A 26,525-nucleotide genomic window follows, 5' to 3' on the forward strand; every position below is an offset into this window, starting at 1 on the left:
ATTCTGTGCACTCAAATGCTGGGGGCGGGTCAGTGCTGAAACCACGCCCACTTGCAGAAAACTCAATACCGCTGCAACCTGAATGGATGCTTGTAATTGTGTTAGGGGTGGGGATGGAGAAAAACTGTTAAACCATCAAACTACACATTTCAGTACTACATAGTTGTGTAATGTGTTTCAGCAGTACATTTCTAACATTCTCTGATGGTACATTACACAGACTTTAATAGTTTATGCGATTTTGGATGCATGCAGTCTTTAAATAGATAAAAAAAAAGATAATTACCACGTTCTTGATGATCTCATCCTTGCCGTCCTGCCTCTGGACTTTCAGGAGGTGGTAGCAGAAATCGAAGAGGTCAAAGCGGCGCTGCTGCCCTAACAGCACAATGATGGCACAGCCGGCCCAGTTCAGACCATCACCAAAGCACTGCCTGTACACAAACAGCCAAAATATTCCAGTGTTTATCTAGTAACACACAGACCTCTTCAGATATATACATAGATTTGTCTGTTTCTGTTAGATTGGCAGGTATAAGCTTGGCCATTATATCCCTAACCGCTGCACCACCACTGGTAGTTGGTCTATAACCACCATAATGGTACAGCATAAAACTGCTACCATTACAGCTCTATGGGCTATATTTGTTAGTAGTAAAAAGCCAAGCTGACGGTATGTTAGAATGATGTTAACATACTCTGCAGTGAACTCGTGTGTTCCAACAGGGATGCAGTACACAAACTGCATGGCGCTCCAGAGGCGATGAAACTCCATGCATTCGTCCACGTGCATGACGCCATTGGTTGGGGGAGGACCTCTCCACACGTTGTCTTGTAAGAAACTGCGAATGCGTGTCAGGATGACCTCAAACATGGACAGGCCGCAGCACAGCCGCTCTTTTGTCAACAGGTCTCCCTCCCGTGCGATAGCAATTTGCTAGGAAAAACATGTGATAAAAACAATGGATTTTTAATTAGGCTAATTCAACCTTTCTAACATTAACAAATAAATATTTATACTTGTTCCAGCTCCCCTAGAGTTAAACTTTAGATTTTTACTGTTTTGGAATTCATTCAGCCGATCTCCGGGTCTGACAGTACCACTTTTAGCATAGCTTAGCATAATCCATTGAATCTGATTAGACCATTAGCATCAGCTCAAAAATGACCAAAGAGTTCAAGGACTTTGCTGGCGTTCCATGGGTGCAGCAGGCACAATGATATTACGCAGCACCCGAAAATAGTCCCCTAGGTAACTTTCAAAAGCAGGGCACTATTTTCAGGCACTGCGTAATATCATTGCTCCTGCTGCACCTATGGTACAGCAGCAAAGTCCTTGATTATTACACCAGAATGAGAGTATAGTTCCTAGTCATATCTGTCTAGAAAATCACAACTTTACATTTTCCGTCGGGCTTACAGTAGTACACAATGTAACTACAGAAGAGACAAGTTTTAAATATGAAAAATATCAAACCTCTTTGGTAATATTTTAGCACGATGCTAATGGTCTAATCAGATTCAATGGATTGTGCTAAGCTATGCTAAAAGTGGTACCGCCACACGTGGAGATCAGCTGAATGAATTCCAAAACTGTAAAAATCAAATGATTATCTCTAGAGGAGGAATGTCCCTTTAAATGTCCCCAAAAAAAGTGGAATGTCCCTTTAAATGAACCAATCATGAGTGGCTTTTAAACATAGACTACATATTAGATACAATTATAGGATGCAAAAAGCTTGAAGTTAAAGAAATGAATAAAACGGACTTATATTACTTTATAAAAATGTATTTTAATATCCAGAGTCATGTGACATGTTTAATGCTCTTAATAACAAAACGACCATTAGGGGAGATTCAAAGTCTCACCTGTGGGGTTCCAAGTCTTTCAATGAGAGGCACCAGGTGTAGAGGAGCATATTTGGCCTCGAGCCTCTTCATTCTCACCTCCAGTCTCTCTCCCTCTGTAAAGTTCACACAGTACAGCAAGTTCAGCTATTACACGTTCTTCACCAGAAAGCACTTAAGAGAAGATTGGTGTATGTGTATGTATTTATTTGTGAATGTAAGTGTTTTTCACCCTTAATGTAGACACGGGGGAGGATGTTCTGGAACGGGGCAGCATGAAGCAAGTCACAAACTTCTTCCTGTGACTGTGTTTAAAACAAACAGCGTGAAAACATATTGAGCATTAAATGAATAACTTTCACACACTGCTAAATGAAATCTTTCACAAAACAAACACTTCACGAATCAGTGTGAAAATAAGTTAGTCGTAATACACTTAAATCGATTTTAGATGGGATTATATTTATGTGGAATGTATGTTAACTGAGATGCCTTAACTCAAATAGATAAACTAAATGTGTTATATATTGTATGTTGTTTATTAATTCTTAACCCTATTGCAGCCTCTATGGCTATTAATATGGCAAAAAACGATTAATCTACTGTATACAGGATTTGGGAAAGGACAATTTGGCATCTCCAAATTTACCAAACTGGTGTGTTTTTGGAGTGTGAGAGGAAACCGGAATACCCGGACTAAACCCACGCTGACACAGGGACAACTTGCAAACTTCACACAGTAAGGCCACCTGACCAAGCCAAGGCTCAAACCGGGGACCTTCTTGCTGTGAAGCAACAGTACTACGCCCCTGGGATATCCCCAAGAATGAATTGGGACCACTGATGGCTCTGATGCACTGCTTTAGCACCTAATTCACTATATGTAAACAAACATGTCCAAAAATAGCACTGAATGCTATTGCCGATCTACTTTTCTGGTAATGGACAGAATCGCTTCCCAATGACAATCTAGGCACATCATCTCTTTTTTTTAAAACACATCAAGTGCGCATGATAAATCCCTGCTTCTAGATACATCCAGTTATAAAGCTCTGATGGAAAATTGTATAAATAAAATACAATTTACAGCAACTGTGCTGAAAAATATCAATTAATAAAAAATCACAGCACAGAATTAGTGCATTTATCATCCGGCTACACTGAACTGCAAGTGGTTAGTGAATAAAAGAAGTTGTGTAGGAAATAAAATTGTGTTTTTGAAACTCTGGAACTTAGTATAAAATAAAATGAGAAAGTTGCTGAAAATGCAATTTAAAATTCAAACATCATATTTCAATGGCCTTCAAATCAATGCAGTACACAAAGAATAGCAAAAATCACATCATTCACAATAATAAAACAAGCACCAAACGACATCCAGAGAAGAATAAGATGACGACCAGAAGAGTTTCCTGACAGAAAAGATGTTAATGAGATCAGCGTGCAATGATCATCCGACACATTCACTATGTTTCAGATAGAGACCCATAAAGAAACACCGGTGAGAAACAGGCATCAGGAATAAAGTCAGAAGAAGAGAGGTGTATGAAAGCAGAAGTGCACCAGCACAGGACATCACAGGCAGCCAGAGAGAAGACGTGAATGCCATGAAAACAAGGAAGACAACGCTTTTAAAAGAAACAATTTGATTTAAAATGTAAAATATTGTCATCATTTACTCACTCTCAAGTCATTCCCAACCTGTAGGACTCCATGACTGAAGACTACTACTTTGGAAATGATGCGAGGGTGAATAAATAATTAAGAAAATTAAAAAAGAGCTCATAAAAACACAGTCCACCCAAAAATGAAAACTCTCTCAAATCAAATTGTGTTGTTTTTTGTGAAACTAAACTAAATACATAATGAACTAATTTTTATTTTGGGGGTGAACTGTTTGTTTAATATTAATGCAATGTGTGGATTCCAGCCATTGACAGCTTTTATTACTGAGTATTGAGATCTCAGTGAACACTAACATCCTTGAATCCATGGCAGAACACGGCAGAAAAGTGACTGAAGAAAAGTATAGAAACCAGGCGTTCAGTCGTTCTGTGGTTTGGTTATATGAATGAGGCCTAATTCCTTACCACCTGTTGTTGTTGCCAGCGTGTAATGAGAAATAAAGTTGCTTTTAGAGGGAAGATGGCAGCTGTGTACTTTACCAACACATTCATTACTATACAATCACACACATTTAACGCAATCACAGTCAGACACACATTTTTTTTAATGCAGCTGATTAGCAAAGCCAGGCTAAAGGTTCACCATGTTCACTTTCATGAAAAGCACAACATTTTTTTACTAATAGTATTATTTCATAAAAGCAATTCATTGAATAGAATTACCCAATGATTTACTCACCCTGAAGCAATCTGAGATACATATGTCCATCATCTTTCATACAAGCATTCTTCCGATCATTAATTAGAATGGCCAAGTCGCGTTTCATATTGACAGATGAATACGCTCAGTTTATTAAATAGCCTACGTCTTAGTTTATTAAATAAGCTTAGTTTATTTAATATTAATTATACATTTATTAAATGTCTCTTGCAAACTATGAAGGGACAATGAATCAATACACTGACATGGTAATGCTAGACAGATACTTTGTTTGCACAGTCCTACCGTAATTTTGTCACACCTGGACGTGCTGAGCTTCGATGAAACTTCACGAGACCAGCGAGATGCTTCCACAGGGCGGGAGATACGCGGCGTGATTGACAGCTTTGACACCAAATGGATATACGTACCAGATGACATGATTTCACAACTTTTCATTGGCCATTTAGATATGTAAAGCATACTGTATACGGAAATGAACCTGGACATTCAATCCGTCGAAAAATCTCAAAATACATGGATTCATCGGACAGCGACGATATGCATCTTGGATTGCTTAAGGGTCACTACATCATGGGGCTATTTTGATGTTTGTCTGTAGTACCACTTTAACTACACAAACACTTAATATACTAAGTCATATTAAGTAAGTCAGATACAGAGAGAGATAGATAAGAAAAGAAAGAAAGACAGACTGAAGAGAAAAAGAGGATTTTACCAGAGCTTGCTCGATGAGCAGACAGAAGAGGATGGCGTTTCCCACCTCCCTCAAACTCTGAAACACATCTGTCTTCAATTCAGCATATTCAATGATGTCCTTCAGCTGATGGTGAAAGAACTCCAAGATTCCTGCCGGAAAATTATTTAATATCAGACATAAATGTGACCCTGTCTGTGAAAACCAGACTAATGTCTCAAAAATGATTTTAACCATTTCAATCTTTGACATGACTTTACTCAGTCAATAATAAGATATCAAGGTTATATTTTCACAAAATGTTCTTTACATTATGAAGATGATTTTATGTAAAAAAACAGTAAATCATTAAGAGGCTGTTTACACCTGGTATTAAAGTGCCCGTATTATGAAAAACTAACTTTTTCTGGGTTTTGGGGTGTTATTTTGTGTCTCTGATGCTCCCACATGCATACAAACTTGGAAAAAAATCCATCCATGCTGTTTTGAGTGAGATACAGGTTTCTGAATGTCCTCTGCCTTGAGTCTCAGATTGCGCGAGTTAAAACTCAGCTCCGTTGTGACGTAACAAAAAGTTTCGTCACATTCAGTTTGAATTTTCCCGCCCACCACCCCACTCGCAGGTCTCCACCCACCAGGTAGCTAGAGAGCATAGAGCAGTCACTTGAATGAGACCCTCTGTGCTGTTATCATGTCTCACGGAAATAACAGCGCTATTTGGATATTATGGATTATACTCTCGCCTACTTTTAAAAACAAAGTTTTAACGCGTGATTATTGGAACCCGGAGTAATCTTATATACAGTGTGTTACGACGCAAACAGTCCTCAGATTGTAGGCGATAAGACCTTCATGCGAAATCTGATGTAAACAACAGACTATGTATCTATATTTCACGGATTATACGCATTTGTGGACAAAAATGGTAATTGGATGTATTTTATTGGACTTTCATGGATCATTCACACATCTGAAACAGACTGGATTCGATTCGCGATCGCGTTGTATCATCACAAAAGGTACGTTAAGTCACGTTATATTTTGTATGTTGTCATCTTCTGTCACAAAAAAATACTACATTTATGATGCTAGAGCTAAAAGCTTTTTGCCAAACTAACCGAGACCGTACGCCCCGGCTTTTCTGACGAGGCGAGCCTCTAATAACTTTACGTTCCGCAGAGATATATACACGGTCCGGACCTCCCGCTAGCTTCTAGCAATTAGCACGCGGTCCACAAGCAGTATACATCCCCCGCCGGGTCTTAATTTCTGTAATTTGCGAAAATAATGCGTTTGAAAATGTTTATAACGGGAATATGTTAGTATTGTCCAGGGAAAACGAGTGTATTGTTCAGACTGCTACATCACAATTTACGCTGGAATCTTTGTGTGTCATGATGAGTTTGACACACCGAGACCGGGCCTTACCGCCCCGGCTTTTCTGACGAGGCTAACCCCCGAACGGTCCGGACCTCCCGCTAGCTTCTAGCAATTAGCACGCGGTCCACAAGCAGTATACATCCCCCGCCGGGTCTTAATTTCTGTAATTTGCGAAAATAATGCGTTCTAAAATGTTTTATAATGGGAATATGTTAGCATTGTCCAGGGAAAACGAGTTTATTGTTGTGACTGCTAACGTAACATCACAATTTACTCTGGAATCATTGTGTGTCATGAGTTTCTTCTCCTGTAGTGTACTTATTAGTGAAACTTTTCTGCATGATTTGTCTGTTGGCAACATAAACCGTTAATAATAATAATATATAAAATAATAACACAGTATGGTCTGTACTGCTCACGATACCACTGAGCATGCGCACGGGCACATGACGTTAGTAGTGGGGCGTGATCAAAGGAGCAGCAGCTCATAAATATGTAAGACTAGCTCAAAACGGCACAATCTGAACTGCCCTGAAACAGAGGCTACTAGAGATGGGTAACAATCTTTTCCTACAAGCTATTTCGAGCAAACAACTTTTGAAACATGCTTTATGGAACTCATACACCTATATAACTTGTGGAAAAGCAGTCATAAGATGGGCACTTTAAAATGCGTTTTGGTCGATCGGATCACTTCATTGATAAAACTGAAACGGCTGCTTTTTTTATTTTGCAAGCGTGTGAAATTTGCTTGAGCTTATTGCATCAAGTGCTCAGAAATATCAGAGAAAGCTCTTAATATACATGTACAAAACTCTGTGCAGCATTTTTACTTACATCACAAGCAGCAGACTTTTACATAATATTAGTTTAAATCCATAATTTCTTCAGCTCGTGTTTAAACGAAAGCAGAGGGACTTGGTCACAGTCTCCACAGACCATCCCCTCAAAGTAATCAGGGCAGACACGATGGAAAGTGGACAAAAGATACGGATTAATATACCAGGGGTAAACGTGAATGTGTCTCTCCGTCCACTTGTGATTTGTTTAACATAAACGCATCTTAATACCAGGTGTGAACAGCTCCCAAAAAATTACTTTAGTTGGGTTTTCATAAGCAGGGTCACAAATATGCGACAAAAACAGTAGCAATTAGGGATGGGTCTGGATGGTCAACACATCGTGTGAAATGATAATGAAAAATGAAAGATTTAGTGACATTGAATGGTTGGCTGTTTGAAATAGGCTTATATCTGTGATGTGCAAATCTCACCTGGTGAGCCATACTCATGACGGGGGAGACGACAGATCTTGGGCATCACCTCTATAAGTGTCTTCACATACTGCAGGATGGTACCCTGCAACTGGACGGGGGTGAAAATGAGATACACATTGAAATGTATACCTGGAATACACAATGCAATTATATTTTATGGCAATGAGTTATTGTAGAGAGAGAGAGAAAAGGGGAAAATACCAAGCTCTTGACAATCTTGAGAAGTTCCTCCATCACTACAGCGATGCCCTGGTAACCCAGAAGACGACAGATTGTTTTGAAGTGTGGAGGGCCCACAAAGTTCCTGTAGGAACTGTAGATGTGGGAGTAAGCAATGTTCAGAGGCTGAAAAAGAAGAAAGGGTTTTTAATATACATAACTATGTACCATTATGTCTTCGGTTAAATATCTTAGGGTGTCGCTTACAGACCTTTGAGCCATACAAGTAGTAAGGCTGGACATTGGCCGGTTTGTCTCTCTGAGGCTCCTGGGTAAACGGAATGGCTGTCCGCACAAACCTGTTTCATGACGGACATTTTTACTGTTTGTCAAATCTATACAATAAACCACAAGTATCCTGCATCTGCAATACAAAGTGCACTGACCGGTTGGTGGAGCCGTTGTAACAGTAGTTTGGCAAGAAGTCAAAGTTCAGTTCCCAGAAGACGTGCAGCGTAATGCGTCCATATGGAGCGGACACATTGTGGTTTGCTTCACGGAACATGGCGTCAAAACTGTCCAGTGTCATGTGCTTACATAGTAGACGATGAGTCAACCTGTTGATTTCCAGCAGCCACTCAAGCTCCTGTAACACACAAACAAACCGAAACACAATGGGTCTCATTCAATAATTATTGCATACTTATACGCAAATTTGAACTTCTCATGGAAACAAGTTGAAAGCAATACATGATATTCTAACTGGATGGTAAGAAACCAAAGAAAAGTATCAGCATCTCACCACTATGGAGGTGAGGTCCTCGCTCTCGAAGCGGCTAATAGCCTGATCCAGAGATTTGTACATGGCTGCTGAGATCCTCTGAGTTATCAATCTGTTCAGGTCAATGGAGCGACCCAGGAGCTGTAACACACAAACAACAATCCAGATTTACAGCCTCCTAAACATTAAAAAAAGACAAATACATCACAGACTAAAATGAAATTTTCTAGTTTGTTGTGTTGATTTAGATTCTGATTGGTGGAGCTGTCACACCTGCACATGTCTCTGTTTGAGCAGTGTCTCATAGCGGTTTGATGGCGGGTACGGGATGATCACGCCATAGTTCTTACACTCAGCACGGAAGCGTTTGTCTAGGAGGACACTGTGAAACAGATACACATCCACACAATGAGATTTCTTTTCAGAGATTCACAAATATAACTAGCAAACTATTTCATTGTCTTGGCCTCTACAATTAAACTTAGATTCAGTATTGACTTTAAAGAGCATTGAGACAGGGATAATGTTACCTTCCAGCCATTGCTTTGTAGTAGGCAAATATCTGATCGGCTAATTTGTAGACAAACTGATCGAAACACAGGTTGACCTATATGAAAATGAGAGAAAAATTCAGTTTGGTTGTGAGTGAACAGCGTATTGCATTCGTAACGAGTGGATGAATCTGTGAAACTTTACCTCAGCCTCGATCTCATCATAGAGGAACTGCTTCTTAAACTTGGTGAGGGCATAATACCCACTGTCATTATAAAGGTCCAATGGATACAACACATATCTAAGGCAACAACAACACAAAAATCTGTCAGAAATTCTACAAGCTAACAAAACATGTAAAACATAGCCTGAGTATTAAAAAAAAATGCTTTAAAATAATACAAATATTTTATCCTTAAGTTACTCTGTCTACCTATTACAATATTAAAGGAATAGTCTACCCTTTTACCATATTAAACTATGTTATTATCTCAACCTAGACGAATGAATACATACCTATCTTTTTTCAATGCGTGCACTGTACAGCGTGTTGTGAATGTGTTAGCATTTAGCCTAGCCCCATTTATTTCTATGGTACCAAAAAAAAGTTTTAGTTTGTGGCACCATACTTACTGGTATAACTCCTCATGTAACAGTCTTTAAATAGGGAAAACACGGAAGTGTTTGGTGGCTTCCCTGTTTGGTACCAAAGGAATGAATGGGGCTAGGCTAAATGCTAACACATTCATAACACGCTGTACAGAGCACGCATTGAAAAAAGATAGGTATGTATTAATTCGTCTAAGTTGAGGTAATAACATAGTTTAATATGGCAAAAGGGTAGACTATTCCTTTAAGATAAGACAAATAAAATATGAATTCTTTATATATATATTTATATTATATTATATTATATTTCATTAATAGCTCAGACAAAATCATATTTGGCTCTGGTCTGTGGGGGCAGTGCCCCCCTGGTCACCCCCTTAAACTCCACCTATGTGAAAGACTCAATTAACCAACGTTCATTTTGGCATGAAGAGATAGTTCACCAAAAACTGAATATTCGGTTGTCATTTTTAAAAATTCTTGACTAATATAATTTTGTCTCATTCACTAATAACTGCGTACGTTTTTCGTATTTATACACACACTTGAACTTCTCATGAAAACTTATTCACGACACGTGCGTATGCACATGAATTTGTTCTTATACTTGTTCTTCCTTTAGTGAATTTGGAGTGTTTTACATAAGCGGCATCGTGCACAAGGTTGGTAATTTGCATAAAACATGCCCAAACAAGCTCCATATAAGGGCTTTCCGCAGCGCAAAAGAGCTCGAAAATAAATCCGTGATCATATTTAATATTGGTAAAGTTCCGTTTTGCTTTGCATTTTTTATTTGGGTTTTGCTGTCGCTGGATGAAGCCAATGCTGTCCACCGACCAGAGTAATATTAAATAAGTATTGGATGTGTTAACAAATATGGCATTTAATTAATATGACAAATGCATCTGTATCTAAAATAAAACTGACAGAAGATCAAGTGATTGACGTTTGGACTTCTCATTACATTTACATGACGTTTACATCAGGCATTAAGCAGACGCTTTCATATAGAGATTTAAAAAGTGAGGAAGGAAATCGTGACGATTTGTCATTTCGTGCATCTTCTTTATCTGTGTAGAAAAAAAGTAGGCTATAATAATATAATATATATAATAGGGGTGTAACGGTACGCAAAAATCACGGTTCGGTGCGAACCCCGGTTTTGAAGCCACGGTTCGGTTCATTTTCGGTACAGTAAGGGAAAAATGCAAACATTAAACTGCAGGTTGTTTATTACTATAAACTTTTTTTTACAATTTGTTTACACTTTTTTTTAAACAGTTTTTATTAAAATATAACATATAAAATATATATAAAATGAAAAAATAATAAATAAAATACTACTGCAAAGTTCTTTTTTACATTATTTTATAACAGAAGGTAACTCTTTTCTTAACCTTCTCTTAAACTTTTTGTACTAAAACCTTGAACTAACAAATTCAATTCCTGAATACATTAATGAACTATAAGCCTACATTTTTGCCACCAAAAATTTTCTGTTTTGATTTATTTTGGATTGTTTAACTCACAGTATTGATTTGGCTATGTACCATCTCTGTATAAAAAATAATATTACTGCTCTATGTGTAACTGCATAGCAAGCAACATGATGATATACTTATTATACACTCATTTTGAGATTAGTGAGCTGCATACATAGCCATCTTTGATCTTTTGCACGTTTATCCTAATCTTTGCTTGTGTCGTCAATGTAAGCTGCCTGTGACTTTACTAACGAACCCCTCCGTAGCTGAGTAACAGCTGAGTAAGCCCGGGTTACAGCTCTTCTCTGTCCCGACCAGCTGATCGCATTGTGACAATGATATGATTGACGTGATGTGCAGATGAAAAATCTGATCACGCATTCCTTATTCTCGCTGTCACAGAAAGCGCGTCTCATGAATGCGTAGCAACGAAAGACGTGCATCCTCTCACGCACTTTTGAAAGAACAAAGCAGCGCGTTGACACGCGTTTAACATGCGCTTTTAGATATGACACGTAAACGTTTACACCAATAATCAAACGGATATACAACTAAGTAAATAAAAATCTTTCTGCGGGCCGAATTATGTTATATGTTTGACAGAAGACTTGCGCTGAACGCGGAGACTTCCGCCACTTAATATGTTCGTGCGGAAACGCACGTATTATGTTCCGCACAGGCGCACACAAAATGCATTCGGCCTTTCGGTGCACGCGTGCACCGTGCCGAAAGCCCTGAACCGAAACGGTCCGGTTCGAATACACGTACCGTTACACCCCTAATATATAATAACAATAATATAGATCATGTATAATAATATATAATACAGAAAATATTATGTAAAATATAATCATGTACATTTTATATATCAACATTATTATAAACATTATAGCTATAGCCTAGTATTTGATTATAGCGTACGTGATTATTGTATTCGAGTGGTTTATGGTTTTCTTGAATTTTTGCGTAAATTTAAAGACATTTTGATACGAAAGTTTCTGTTGAATCGCGATTTGTTTATGAAAATATCCGAACGCACATCTCAAGCACTAATTTGTGCATACGCATGCTTAATAAATGAGACCTATTGTCTTCTATTGGCTTGACTAGACGTGATACACAATAGAAATACATAACGCACATACAGCACATGTTCACGCTGCTATGCTTTCCATACAATGAATGTGAATTAAGACATTAACTTTCTGCCTAACATCTCTTTTTGTGTTCCACTGAAGAAAGTTAAAACAACATGGGGGTATTTTTGGTGAACACTCCATTAATGTCTATTATAAGCTTTGCATTTGCATGGCACATACTCCATCATGGAGGGTTCTTTGGTCTCCAGAATATGGTCTGTGAGGATCCATGGCATGGACATCTCAATGGGGAACTGAATGCGACGGCCCATGGTAAGTTCTAAGAAAAACTCACGGAACCAGAGTTGGGACAAATCACAGCACTGCTGCAGGGCCTCTGACAGAAGAAATGAGGAAAAATGATGACATCATCTTTTATAGCAATAAAACTGAGAAAAAAAGCCTTTTAAATATGAAAATACTAATTATAGGATGAAAATTTATCTTACCACTGAAGTTTAGGAGATGTGTGAAGAAGAACGACTGCTTGTGGAAGTCTTCAATGGCCTGAACGATGGGGCCATCTAAACTGCTGCGAAGAGTTTTCTTAGAGCCACTTTTGTCAGCAATAAGGGACTCCAGCATGGTGCGAACCATGTACAGCTACAGGACAGAGGGGAGTCAAACAATAACACTTTAAAAACAAACTATGATTTTCAGCAATCAATATGTGAGTGGTCAAAATATTGCTTTCTGTTAAATAATATTGAATAAACAGAACAAAACTAACCTGTGTGCTTGAGGGGCCAACGGCACGGCGGGGTACTTTGATATCGAAGCCTCCTTTGGGGTCCTTCTCTCCCCTGAGACAGGGATCATTGGGCGGTTCTCTTGCCCCTTCCCAATCACAGATAGTTTTACGGATGGCCTGTAGAACACTAGGGGAAAATGAATGGAGATACAGTTAGTACCCCTAATGTCATAAAAATGTACATGGAGGACAGCAACAAGTTTTAAAATCTCCCCCTCTTTACATTACCTAATGAGGACGTTCTTTTTCTTGCGTACCGCCTGTCTAAGCGGTTCTCTCAGGGTCATTTGTGCAAAATCCTGCAGGGCGGAGTAGATGGTGTGCCTGATGGCCTGGTTAAACACGCTCTCCATCCGTCCCATCAGAACTTGAAGACCCTTGATCATAGCAATGACCTCCACCAAGGCAAACTTCTCCTCACTGGTGTAATTGTAGCGCGTAGCACGTTCATACTCTTCAGCTGTGCCAGGACAGTCTTTATTACAGAACTTATCGGTGGGATGGACCAGTTTCCAAGAATACTACAGAAAAAGGAAGAATGCTGAAGCGCGATCGAAGAAAGATGAAACTGAAGAATACAGCTCATACAACCTCACACGTACCACTTCCATGACGTGTGTGCTCCACTTGGACAGAAGTTGCAGACCCCTGAGTGCCAGGTCAAAGAGTTCCCTATATTCCTCATCAGACTTCTGACTGTCCAGCCCGGAGCCGGTCACCACCTCACTGTTGCTATAGCGTGCCAGCTCAGATATGAAGCGAATGTGGTCTTCTCTGATCTGCACCATCTGCTCACACAGGTTGTACTGAGGACTGATACTGCTTTGAGTGCAGGTCCACCTGAGAGATCAAAGACATATGCATCAAGTAAACTGATTTGAAGACAACACACTTTTGGCTACAAAGGTTTGTGGTTAATATGGATGCAAGCTCAAATGATTTATTTTTATTAACTCTTCAAGTAATGCTAACTAGAGAAACATAATCATCTGGAAATAAATATGCACGTGGTCACGTGAAGATTTATTTCCTCCTTTTTCCGACCTTTACTAGCGGATTTAATGATTTCTATAAAGTACTCACTTTGACTTGTTCTCCTCATAGTGTGCACTTGTTTCTATGTATCGTGAAAGTTCGATCTGCATGTCTCCGAACAGGGGCACAACCTGAAGCTTTGGGAAAACCCAAGCAAAGTTAAGAATTCAGAGATTATAACAGACACAAAAAACAATACTTTGCCGTCTGCACCTTAAAGAATTTGTCGATTTTGCTGAGGTTTATCCTTTTCTTTGCATCCAGCTTGTAGATGTTGCTGACATTTCCATCCATCAAGTACAGGCCAAAACCCATAACCTAAAGCAAAGATTCACAACTTTATTTTAAAGAAAGTCCTTTAGTTGAGTCGAAAGACCTTGAAGCTCACATACCTTTAGCAGCATGTGTTTCTCGCTGGGGGTTAGATACATTTTGTTCTCATAGTAATCCACACAGATGTTGACAATGTCAGCCAGCAGCTCCTCATATCCCGGGATAACCTCCAGCTGCTGGTGCAGACACTGGACAAACAACACGCAAAACATGACACGCGAATGTTCGAGCACGACACCAGTAAAGCAAAGGTGTAAAGGACACAATTTTTAAATACTTCACTGTGATTAAAGATTAACATACCTGCGTAATTCTGTTGTGGTTGGCTAAAAACATAGAAAGGTTTTGGGACTCCTGGATGGACTGTGGGTCAGCCATCTTTCTTAAGAATTGAGCGGCTCTGTAAAGAGGAAAGTATGTGATCACACAGTAGTTAAGTATGTATGTAAGACTGCTGCATTGCTTATTTTGATCAAGCAATACCTTTTGTAAGCAGAGTGGTCATTTTTAACACTGCACTTCATGTTTTTTAGTTCGTCCAGCACGGCAAACATGTTGATGAACTTTCCTAAAGTGAGCAGGTAGGCCTCGGACACAAAGTCCTTCCTGCGTTCGGCATGACACAGTCTCTTTACCTCGCTGCAGAAACGCTCGATGGCCTTGCGCTAGAAGAGAGCAATATAGCTGTTAACACTATGCACAAGGATTTTCAATTAATATTGTCAATATTAAAAAATTAATATTCAAATCAGTACTTTCTTTGAAATATTAGTCTTGTTCTATCATAGATTTAATCAGTCCCTCCAGTTTTTATTCACGTTTTGCAATCCTGCATAATTTATTTCATCTCAAAATATTAGCAAAAATTTTAAAGGTCTCATATTTTTAATATTAAATGATATAAAATTCTATCATTATACAAAGTAGACAACTTTTCTGGCTTTATTTTACTAAAGCACATTAACAATCTATCTCTTCAGAATGAGGCACCCCACGTCCCACAATTAACAGTCAATCACCATGTCTGAGTACATATCACTACATTATCTCTTCTTTAATTCTAAAGTTTCTAATTGTAAGCTAGTAAAATGTTAAGCTAATAAATGAATTATTTTCACGTAAAAAAAACTGTGTAAAAACCTGTGTGGCGCATCTGCCGTCTCACATAAATGCTAAAAACTGGGGGAGGCGATATCATCCTGTAAATGCATTACAATTTACAAATTTTTTTACTGCATTTGGTACTCCTTTCAGGCTTTGCACTGTAGTAAACCCACAGTTTAGGTAAAAAAAGAATGTTTTGGACTTTTGTGCATTACTGTAGGTCAATTAGTTTTAAACTTTTTAAAGAGCACCTATTTAATTGTTAAAAACAACATTATTTTGTGTATTTGGTATAATACAATGTGTTTGCGTGGTTTATGGTTAAAAAAAAACACATTATTTTTCAAACACTGCGCATTTTTGTAGCTCCAGATTTCACTCTCTTCCTAAAATGCGCGGATTTATAAAAGCTCTGTGTTCCTGATTGGCCAGCTAATCTGTACGTTGTGATTGGTCTGAATACCCTAGACCAGGGGTGGGGAACCCTGGTCCTGGAGGGCCACTGTCCTGCAGAGTTTAGCTCCAACCCTAATTAAACACACCTGAAGAATCTAATTAAAGTCTTCAGGATTAAATGAAAATGAAATTCAGCTGTGTTTGGTTAGGGTTGGAACTAAACTGTGCAGGACAGTAGCCCTCCAGGACCCAGGGTTCCCCACTCCTGCCCTAGACGTCAGCTGGAAATGTCAGTCTTTACTACATCACCAATCCCAGGAAGTAAACCTACAATTTATCAAGAAAAGAGATTTACGTTGGAAACAATAACTGGTGTGATCGTTTACTTTAGGTTATACCACAGTTTATTTTAGGTTATACCACAGGTCTGCTGAATGCTTGATACTGATTGGCTGAGAAATGTTCCATGGGTGTTGATTGTTTTTCAGTAAACCGCACACTTGACCTGTCAAATGTCTTAAGAATAGGCACCAGAGCAATGTTTGTGGTAACCGTGGTATAAGCGGAATAATTGACTCCGGTCCTTTGAATTATTCGAAAATAATGCACACCCGGGGTTTAACAATGTAGCATTACCACCTTGGGTGTGCATTACTTTATTATTATTCAATGGCCCGTCGTCTATTATTCCTTACGTTTGTACCTTTTGCATATCGTTAACATGTACTAATACACTTACACACCAAAGGAAATGTAAAATCAGTTTAAACAGCTGAAGAGGTTAATTATTTTAATAACATTTTTCTTAAATCATCATGCGACTCAGTTTTAAAAACAACTGTGTGACAGCTATACATGTCAATAATAAAAAAAAAACAACAACATAAAAATCTGCATCTTGAAGTTGTATTTATTTGTCATATTTTCATTTTGTTTCTCTGTTCTTATTTTATCACTGACTGTTTACTTAATTATTTAATTACTTGAGAACTTCCTAATATTAGGTAAGCATTGGTATCCATTATTTGAGTAAAAAAAATTCTCCCAAATTAGAAATTATTGCAAAAATCACAAAAAAGTCACAAAATCCTGGAGGGACTGCCTAATATTGCTATATCAATTATATTCAATTTATGAGTGATACCATGTACCAATTAATAGTTATTTGCTGAGGTGAAGTGTACATTAAAAATCAAAACTAAGGATTGTATTTTTTTTATTGATAATTTCTAATAGTTTTAATAATTAATTAAAGAGTCAGCTCATTCTTACCTGGAAGTACATGAACTTCATGAGCTTGGTGACTTCAGGCTCCAGCACCTCCACAGTCTTCTCATAAATCTCCACTCGGTTTGGCTGCTCATTGCACTTCACCTGAGATACACAAGAGGGCGTCAGCAAAAGCTCTGAATAATGCAACTGGATAATTTCCTTGTAGTAAATCTAATCATATTATTGTACAATGTACATGCCACTTTTACCAGTGTATATTAAAGAATAAACAGACCACTAAATCTGGTTAACATTCTCCTCAGAAATGAAGCAAATCAACTATTTATCTTATAAGATGACTTATACAGTTTTTGAAAATGACTTGAAATTCGATAAATCTATACATGTGTAACCCAAGAGACTTTAGCAAATCAAATTATGTTCTCATAGAGATCCTCTTCCACAAAATCTCATTTGCTATAACACAGTTACATTTCCTTACAATTATCATCTCAGACATGATAAATGCGTGTGTACCTGAGGAATAGCTCTGGAGCAGCTCCTCCAGGTGTAAAGCATGACAGCATATTCATGTCCCTCCTCCAGCATCTCATTCTGGGAAGACACAACATGTTGTAAACTTACAGTAACACTACAACACAACAACTACATGAATTATGTGAAACAGTGGCAGAAATACAATAGTATATGACTGTACGCAACCAGCAACCCATTAGAGGCTTATTCGCACAATTTTGCCATTACAACCACATTACTGACTTGCATTTTCTGAAGAATAAAAAGAATTTGAGAGGGAGGAAACACATCAAAGCTACATCCCATTTTAACTAACAAAGATATTACAACTGATAGGTATCAGGATACATGGGTTGCGGTGAAATGTGTTGCAATACTGTAAAATGGTGCGCTATATTGGGATATTTCCTATTTTAGTAATAGACTTGGATATACTTTTAGAAAAGCTGTCATTGAGAACACACTATCATATGCAAACCGTAGCAAAAAAATTGTGGTGCGCGCCTATGCTAGTACTTCCTGTCACTGTTTAAGTTCAGAGATAAGAAGATACAATGCTATCTAGTGGTCGTGATCTAATGGTCGTAAACACCAGATGAGACAACTGCAATGAATCTTGTATGATTTCATTTTAAACATATCGATACTGCATTTGATACAGTACTGACAAACAAAATATCATGATACTTACATATATCAATATTTTCGTATTCCTCTAATAAACACACACTTTTACTGTAGCATAAGGTGTAGCATACTAGTTTACTTCTATTTTAATGTGGCAAGATTACACGACAACTATAAATAGAGTTCAGTTAGCCTAGTGAATCATATTTAGGAAATGATACACTAGGCTAACCATAGACTATTTACAGTCTGTTTGCAGACAGAAGAATTGTTACATACTAGGTAAGGGGCATTTAGACTCACAGCATATCTAAACACTCCCTTACCTGAGGTAAAATACTGTAACTAATGCTTTAAGCACTTTAATTTATAATGAAATGTGAGTGTAAAACATTGATGTGCTTGCTAATGCTTCAACTGATGATAGCTGAAGCAAACAGGACCTGCTATCCATCAGGACTTCTCTATTTAACTGAGCAAAGTAAAGTTCTGTTTGACAGTCCGAGCACATGCCAACTGAGCTGTGTGAGGAAGAGGTGGAGGAACTGCCTGCAAAACCCCCACAGAAACAAAACAAAAAACCAACAAACATAAACAATGCTTTCTTTGTTAAAGGGGTGTTTGTCCTCTTGCCTGTACTAAAACAGAATTGAAACTTCTGATATGGAACCCAACAGCATGCCAGTTTCATAAAGCGACCCTTAAATATTAATTACACATTTTTGCTGTTTTTGATTATTGTAGTTATGGATCGACATTCAAGGTAATTCACACTAAAAGGATGCTTTTTTAAAATAATTAAAATGACTTAAATCTGAAAATGTACTTCCGCCCTCTTGTGGCGATCCTTCTTTGATGACATCAGCAAGATGGCTTGGGTGGAACATCTGTTAACCCCGCACCTTCCAACTGTCAGTCTGCTACGAGTTGCATTTCAGAATGAAACAGCTACTCTTCTATATCCAATCAAATCACAGTGGAAAACACACGCCACGCCCACAATTTTCCTTGTGCTATATTAAGTTTCACTTGGAAATACGTCACAACACGGAAGTTAATCGCGACTCGGTTCACGGGGACTTAAATGTCTTGAAAATTGTTCAGGAAAATTGAATAACATTGAATATATATATTTAATATTTATATATAATCAATGTATGTACTTGATTTTCAAAGAATTACATAGTATGCAAGAAAAAAACATGATTTTCCATAGTTCCATTTAAAACAAAAAACTAAAAAATGCATTGTATAAATTTGTATGCATTGTACAGTATGTAAAAGCTTTACCCCGAGAAAAAGAGTGCCTCCTATTGATAATTTAGACTTTGTGAGCTCATTTAAACATTGCTGTGAGTGACTGAATAAACCCCAGCAATCACAACAAATGACTGCCTCTCTGTGCTTCCCAGTGTCCTACTAAAGATTTCAGTAAGAACCATAAAGAGCAGTTTTGTTTCAATGTTATAATGCAACATCCTTTCATTATTGCGGCCGTGGTCACATGACCTCCTATCTAAATGTGCTTATTTACATAGTCATCCTTCTACTTACCATGCTGGAGTGCACAGTGGCCTGTTCAATGTAGCGGGCAATACCAGTGACAAACGCATTTCTGTCCTCAAAGTTGGTGTCAAAGTTTGCCTGGCAACAGAGAGAAGATCAGTGAATTTTACAACAAACAAGAACCCTACATCTTCAACTTCAAACATTAAAATCCATTACAGGAAAACAGCACAGTTTATCAATATTTTACTATGTTCTTACTTTAACTTAGACAAATTAATACATACCTCTTTTTTCAATGCGTCACTTTAATCTTTGTAAAGCGCCTTGTGAATGTCTTAGCATTTAGCCTAGCCCCATTAATTCCTATGGCTCCAAACAGGGATGAATTTAGAAGCCACCAAACACTTCAATATTTTCCCTATTTAAAGACGGTTACATGAGTATTTACACAAGTAAGTATGGTGGCACAAAATAAAACTTTTGTTTGGAGCCATAGGAATGAATGGGGCTAGGCTAAATGCTAACACATTCAAGAAGCGCTGTACAAAGATTAAAAGTGCACGCATTGAAAAAAGATAGGTATGTATTAATTCATCTAAGTTGAGGTAAGAACATAGTAAAATATTGATAAACCGTGGTGTTTTCCTTTAACTAAATGGGATAATGGGCTGTACCTGGTACATGATGGAAGAAGGTGGAGGTTCGATGCATGGCTGCTGGTCTGGGAGGGGTAGCTCCTCCAGCAGGTCCACATTGGACAGCGCATCCTCCAAGGTCACGTGGGTTGTCATGGCGACACAGGTTCACTCACAAAGCAGCCCAATCTGAAAGACACAGAGAAAGTTAACTTTCAGCCAAAATTACTGGATTTACCAAGATTAAGCGGTACTATAACTATGAATAGGGGACACTCCAGTAAAAAAACAACAACCATGAATCGATAAAGCAGTGGTTCTTAAACTTTTTTTGCGTGTAGCCCTCCTTGTTTCATCCCTTTTCAGCCCCCGAAGAAAATTCATGACATAACATATTCAACTATACAATTTAGAGCAGTTAGTTAGTAGCCTTATTTTTCAGGTGCCTGGAGGCACCATCTTGCAGCCCCCTGCCCCCAGATCGAGAACAATGCCCTAAAGAGACTTTGTTGGCCCCACCATCAAACCAGAATGATGCACTGGGCACATACAGTCATTCTATGAAACAACACACTTTGGCTGGCATTTGAAAAGGCAAATGTCATGACCTTAAAAATTTTTTTCTTGTTTAAGTCTTCTACTCATTCACTGGTGGGATTTAATTAATCTCAAAACGCTGATGTGACTGCCAGCATATACCAAGAAAAAGTAATTAAACCTTAAAAAATAATTTTTTATAAAAAAATATTTTAAATAATTACTTCAAAAATAAACACACATTTAATGTTTACTTAACTGCACGTTCAAACCGTCCAGAGCAGGTAGCATAAAATAAAATTAGCCTCTGCAGGCACTTTTCAGCCATCTGTCTAAGGAGGCGGCTGTATTACTTTAAAGCTTCACAAAGAAGCAGAGAAACATGCCGCCCATTAGACCATTACACCTGACACATACTAGAAGTCGTGGTCACTGTGTGGTTAAACAGTTCAAATTTTGAAACACATATACAAACTGGAAGTGTGTAACGTGTGAATGACATGAAGAAAAAAAATGACGACATACCATAAAGCCTATTCAATGTGCAAACAAAATGTTGACATCCTAGAAACATAACCAAAACCAATGTTATTTATGTAGCATCACACAAAAGCTTAAAAGTCGGAGGGTGGATATTCAATCTGGAATCGCATGATGGAATAACAGCCTCAGATCTCTCTGAGTAATGCAATGGACAAATGTGTTAAGGCAAATATTTAAAAAAAATAGTTCATACATGACACCCAATGGGCTTCATGTGCCGCCATATTTAAACCTATATTGTCTGTTTACATTACACGTGTCGTAACAAATCGCTTAAAGATCAAAATATGAATCTTTTTTTCACTAAGGAAGACATTTATTAACCCACTGGGTTATATGTAAATTACTTTAATGATGGATGGATGCACTCTAGGAGCTTTGAAATGTTGAAACCATGGAAGAGCCAGGCTATTATTTAATATAACTCTGGTTGCGTTTGGCTAAAGAAAGAAGACATAAACATTTTGGATGACATGGAGGTATGGGGTCACAGCTCAGTTGCATAAAAGCCCATAAGTTAAGAAAACCCTTATCTATCCACCCTATTGTTGATGTAAAAAATGTGGGCACCGCCATCTTTGAGCTCCATTGCCACTGCTTAATTTCATCCTCACCCTGGTTCAAACATCAGGTGTAGTAAATATTTACAATAACTGTATAAATCATTGTCTTATGTGTGCTCCCACTACACTAGGGTGACCATACATGCCATTCTTCCCGGACCCGTCCTGGCCAGGATTTCGGGTTCGTCTTCTGAAAGTTATATTTGTCGACGGCATACGATATAGAGGATTATTATTATTATATTACAGAAAAGCAACAGTTAAATTTTAAGGTAAGAATGAAACTACGATTGTTTGTCTTATGTTTTTAACTGAATGGCGTATGGGGTAAACAAATACGACTTCCGGAAGACGCACCGAAATCCTGGCCAGGACGCGTCCGGGAAGAATGGCACGTATGGTCACCCTAACTACACTGTTTTCTACTGGCTGGCTATTGAAACAGACGTCACGCACAAAGAAGGGAAATATGTCACATCACTTACTTTTGCGTTCGAAAATAAGGTGGATAAGGGTAAAGGGTACCCTTAATGAAACACAGGTTGCAAGAAAAAACCTAGGCTGTCAATAAGTAATAAGTATCAAGGGGCAACCTTCCGTTCGCTCTGATGAAGCCAATACGGAAGTGACTTAAACTGCAATTCATCGATTGGCTGCTAGAGGCTGGCTCCACAAGGGAGTAAATTCCCATAGACCTCCATGTTAAAATGCCCAATTTTACTGCAAAAAATAATATGTATACAGTCTGGTATTAAAAGTGTTTTTGGTCTATATAGCACATTTTTCCCTTCAAGACAATTGTGATGGCGTGAATTTTTTTTAAACGTATCTGTTTAAATTACATTAAGCCTTCTGCAAAATTAAGGGCGTGGCCACTTGAGTAACGGGTGAACTGCCTCTGCAGTCACTACTGTCAAACTAGGCGAGCGTGGTTTTAGTGTCCAGCCACTTCAGCTTTACCCACGTCCCGCCTCTTTACCCATTTTTGGATATCCATGAGTGATGCATGGTGACAAGATGGCGACAGCAAGCCCTGCCAACTATTGGCTTCAACAAAGCTCTTCACAAACCTATGGGTGATGTCAAGAATACTACGTCCATATTTTTTATTTACCCTTTAATGCTAAAGTATTCACTTAAGTTCTGTTATGTGTTGCTACAAAGCTCTAGTACCCACTTTACCTTAAAAAGTGGACCATAACAAATTGACTTCTAGTGGAAAAACATGTATGTTCATTTCTCTTGTCTACATGTCACTAACAAATGTATTCCTATACGCTCTGCAGCAATTTAACAAAACTGATCTGTCTATTATTATTGTACAAAGGGTGGGGTTTCCTGTCAGTTTTATTTATGTCATCCAATTATTTTCACTTAAGCAGAAGTAAATAAAACCCCAACAAGAAGCTTTGAAGAGAACAAGTTTTTTTTATTCACCCCACAAAAGTTATTAAGGTTTAGCCATGAAAGTAAAATTATACTGCCTCTCCTAAATTAAGGTACAGCCCACATGCAGGTCACTGTGCCTTATTAAACACAGAGAGCTTGCATCCGACCAATATAAATAAAGAGGATGTACTCTAAGCCCTGGGGTTTCTGTACATTTTAATGGGTGAAAGGACTCACCACGTGATTCACCCAGTATGGTGAAACATGTTCAGACTGATAAGCAATCTGAGCTGAATCATTGTCATTCAAAAGGGGGACTCGTCCATGACACCAGTATACTCCACGAAAGTCTGTGTGTAGTAAAGAAAACGAAAGAGTTGGAATGGATGGTGATGCTAAAGTAAATTTTCCCACATTAACTAATCCCCAGCACAAAGTGTGGTAGGTTAACTGATCACATTCCTGTATGTTAGCTGGGCATAATTAAAATGTAATCACCGTTGACATAAATGCCTGGGCAAACCTGGTTTTGTCCAGTAGTTCAAACATATTTTGAGATTGAAACTAGTGGTTAAATGTTTCTTTTTTATGGCGCTACAGATAATGAAGAAGCAGTGTGGCAGAAGTACTTGAAAAATATCTACATGTACTGTGGAAATGACACCTCACTAAATTATTTGAATAAAATCTTGCTGCACAACAGATGCAGTTGTGTGTAATTTTACTGTCTGGCTTTACATCAGAGTGTCTTTTCATTACAAACAAAACATTTAAGGAACAGAACTATTTATTGGTTGAGAAATATTACATATTATGCATGCTTAAATATTACAAATATCAGCCGTATACATATTGGTCTTTTTACTATTTGAAACTTTTATCAGTGACCAAGGCTAACGTTCAGTTATGTATCTTTATTTCTAGGGGGAAATGCAGACTCTCTGCATGCTGCTATTTTTTTCACGTCAAGAAACAGAAACAAGTCTGAGACATAACAATTTAAACAGCCTTTTGTTCCTAGAACATTACTGTAAAATTGTAATGTTGACAGTAAAATTGGCAGAAAGGATTGGCATGCTGTGTGAACAAGACACAGAAACAAATGCCGTAAGGGGTGTGCCATAGGACGCGCGTAATCGCAACATGAAGTTATGGTTCAGCTCTTTAAAACAATGGATTTCCATGCAGATTAATGTTCATGACAAGAAATGTCTGCAAACTGGACTGAAGCAGAGATCAGGGAGCTCGTCACTATTCATGCTGAAGCTGAGATCATTCAGCAGCATAAAAGAATAGCGCGTGTCATGAGTTTATCAAAAACACAAATGCACCCACGTCATCGCAACAAGAAATATCGTTCTTCAAACCAGGGGTTTTAACCCAGGAGAACCCAAGAAGATTTTGGGTAGCAGCAATTACAGGGCTCCAGACTAACTTTTTTCACTAGGAGCAGAGTGGCCCCCAACTGAACATTTTAGGGCGCAACCAGAAAATTTAGAGACACACACCGTAAATCAACATGCTAACCAAATATTCACATTTTTACTCATTTCCACTGTTTTCCTAATAAATACTTTCATGATAAATGCCGAAAGTACAATGTGCTGTTTCAAAATCAGTGTCACATCACAAAAAAAAGTTAAATTTACCGGTCGGCGGTCGCACATGGATGTAAAATTCAGTGGCACACTCTCAAATTTTAGTGGCAAAATGCCACCATTTGGTGGCAGTCTTTGGCACTGAATTAACATTGGCCAAATTTGACCCTATGGAATGTACATGCAAAATGTCTGCAAACTGGAATGAAGCAGAGATCTTGGAGCTTGTCAAATATCTAATAACTCTGAAGCTGAGATCATTCACCACTACTAGAACTCCTTCATAATCTTATCATAAACAAAAATACACTTGCGTGGTTTATGGAAAAAGAAATAACAGATAATAAGCGAACTTCAGACACTGCGGAGAAAAAACCTATCAAGTGCAGGACTTTAAACATGCCACGTGTCTTTACGGGATCTTTACAGCATCTGTGTGAATGCATGCACAGATTCCAGAAAATCATTGTCAGTGTGAATTAATCAAAAATCAAATCAATAAATTTTTCGTAATGTCTGTGAGAAAAGGGCTTAAGTGAGACATCTTACTCCACCCTCCCCTAAGCCTAGAGGGCTCATTATCATTGTGCGTAGGTCCTACGCCATAGCCTCGACACCGTAGGCTACGTGTCGGTTTTCATATATACTTCTGCGTCGTTGTCAGCGTCAACGTGCAGTTACACAAGTAGACCACTCGTAAGCAGTATCCACGCTTGTAACCCACAGTAGCAGTGCAACAGCCAAAGAAGAAGCAGCTTGGCAAGTTAACCCACAAACGAAGAAGAAAAAGCAGCTTGTTGTGTAAGATTTGAGAAGACCAGCAGTGATGGAGGTAAACAGACAGCGACTTTTGTTGCAGTTTGAGTTTAATCACTCCTCAACTTGGATGCCCATAAAGAAATGCGGCCCAGATTTTTTTACTTGATGAGAGGGGTTCTAGTGAACCAATCACAGCGCTTGCGGTCCTGTGCCAGGTAAAACATACATTTCCAAAACAGCAATTCCAAATTTATGCAAATGAAGGATGCTATTCTTCTGTAAGAATCTGAATTGATTTTTTGCAGCCAGTACATAATATGACCTTAGTAGGGTTGACTAATATTTAAAGGAACACGCCCACATTTTGGGAATTTAACTTATTCACTGTATCCCCCAGAGTAAGATAAGTCCATACATACCTTTCTCATCTCCGTGCGTGCTGTAACTCTGTCTGACCCAGTCCCCGCTAGCTTAGCTTAGCACAAAGACTGGAAGTGAATGGCTCCAGCTAGCACGCATGGAGAAGAGACTTATCTAACTCTGGGGGATATGGTAAATCAGCTAAATTCCCAAAATATGGGCGTGTTCCTTTAAAACCTGTTCAGGTATAGTCAGTTTTTTTTCAGACACTTTATTGTGTTTATTTCTTATGAAGAATTTTCATTTTTTTCAACAATATATTCATTAAATAATTAATTTTAAATATGTAGTTAGTATGTGTATTAATATTTACTGCCAAGTAACCTTGCACAAATTTAATTAAAATAATCACAGCAATGTGTGAAA

The 26,525-nt window shown here is 38.2% G+C and overlaps 1 protein-coding gene across 3 annotated transcripts in view; it reads right to left on the minus strand.

Annotated features, from left to right (window-relative positions):
- Positions 1-26,525, minus strand: part of cyfip2 (cytoplasmic FMR1 interacting protein 2) — a 30,050-nt gene that overhangs the window by 1,787 nt on the left and 1,738 nt on the right. The window contains exons 2-28 of one of the 3 annotated variants that reach the window (XM_065272015.2): positions 20,390-20,539; positions 19,761-19,850; positions 17,580-17,657; positions 17,103-17,204; positions 14,814-14,995; positions 14,634-14,730; positions 14,390-14,518; positions 14,211-14,315; positions 14,046-14,128; positions 13,565-13,802; positions 13,191-13,483; positions 12,942-13,089; positions 12,661-12,814; positions 12,392-12,548; positions 9,184-9,280; positions 9,018-9,094; positions 8,761-8,869; positions 8,509-8,628; positions 8,153-8,352; positions 7,978-8,065; positions 7,749-7,892; positions 7,545-7,635; positions 4,911-5,043; positions 2,081-2,154; positions 1,870-1,964; positions 699-937; positions 287-434 (exon numbers count right to left, since the gene is read on the minus strand). In XM_065272015.2, the coding sequence (XP_065128087.1) occupies positions 287-434; positions 699-937; positions 1,870-1,964; positions 2,081-2,154; positions 4,911-5,043; positions 7,545-7,635; positions 7,749-7,892; positions 7,978-8,065; positions 8,153-8,352; positions 8,509-8,628; positions 8,761-8,869; positions 9,018-9,094; positions 9,184-9,280; positions 12,392-12,548; positions 12,661-12,814; positions 12,942-13,089; positions 13,191-13,483; positions 13,565-13,802; positions 14,046-14,128; positions 14,211-14,315; positions 14,390-14,518; positions 14,634-14,730; positions 14,814-14,995; positions 17,103-17,204; positions 17,580-17,657; positions 19,761-19,850; positions 20,390-20,506 (3,588 nt within the window). In that variant the 5' untranslated portion in view covers positions 20,507-20,539. Of the gene's footprint in view, positions 1-286; positions 435-698; positions 938-1,869; positions 1,965-2,080; positions 2,155-3,076; positions 3,942-4,910; positions 5,044-7,544; positions 7,636-7,748; positions 7,893-7,977; positions 8,066-8,152; positions 8,353-8,508; positions 8,629-8,760; positions 8,870-9,017; positions 9,095-9,183; positions 9,281-12,391; positions 12,549-12,660; positions 12,815-12,941; positions 13,090-13,190; positions 13,484-13,564; positions 13,803-14,045; positions 14,135-14,210; positions 14,316-14,389; positions 14,519-14,633; positions 14,731-14,813; positions 14,996-17,102; positions 17,205-17,579; positions 17,658-19,760; positions 19,851-20,389; positions 20,540-26,525 lie in introns of those variants that run through there. The other 2 variants (XM_065272005.2, XM_065272021.2) reach the window with 2 other exon arrangements.

This window comes from Paramisgurnus dabryanus, chromosome 16, assembly GCF_030506205.2.
Source record: "Paramisgurnus dabryanus chromosome 16, PD_genome_1.1, whole genome shotgun sequence".
Lineage (NCBI taxonomy): Eukaryota > Metazoa > Chordata > Actinopteri > Cypriniformes > Cobitidae > Paramisgurnus > Paramisgurnus dabryanus.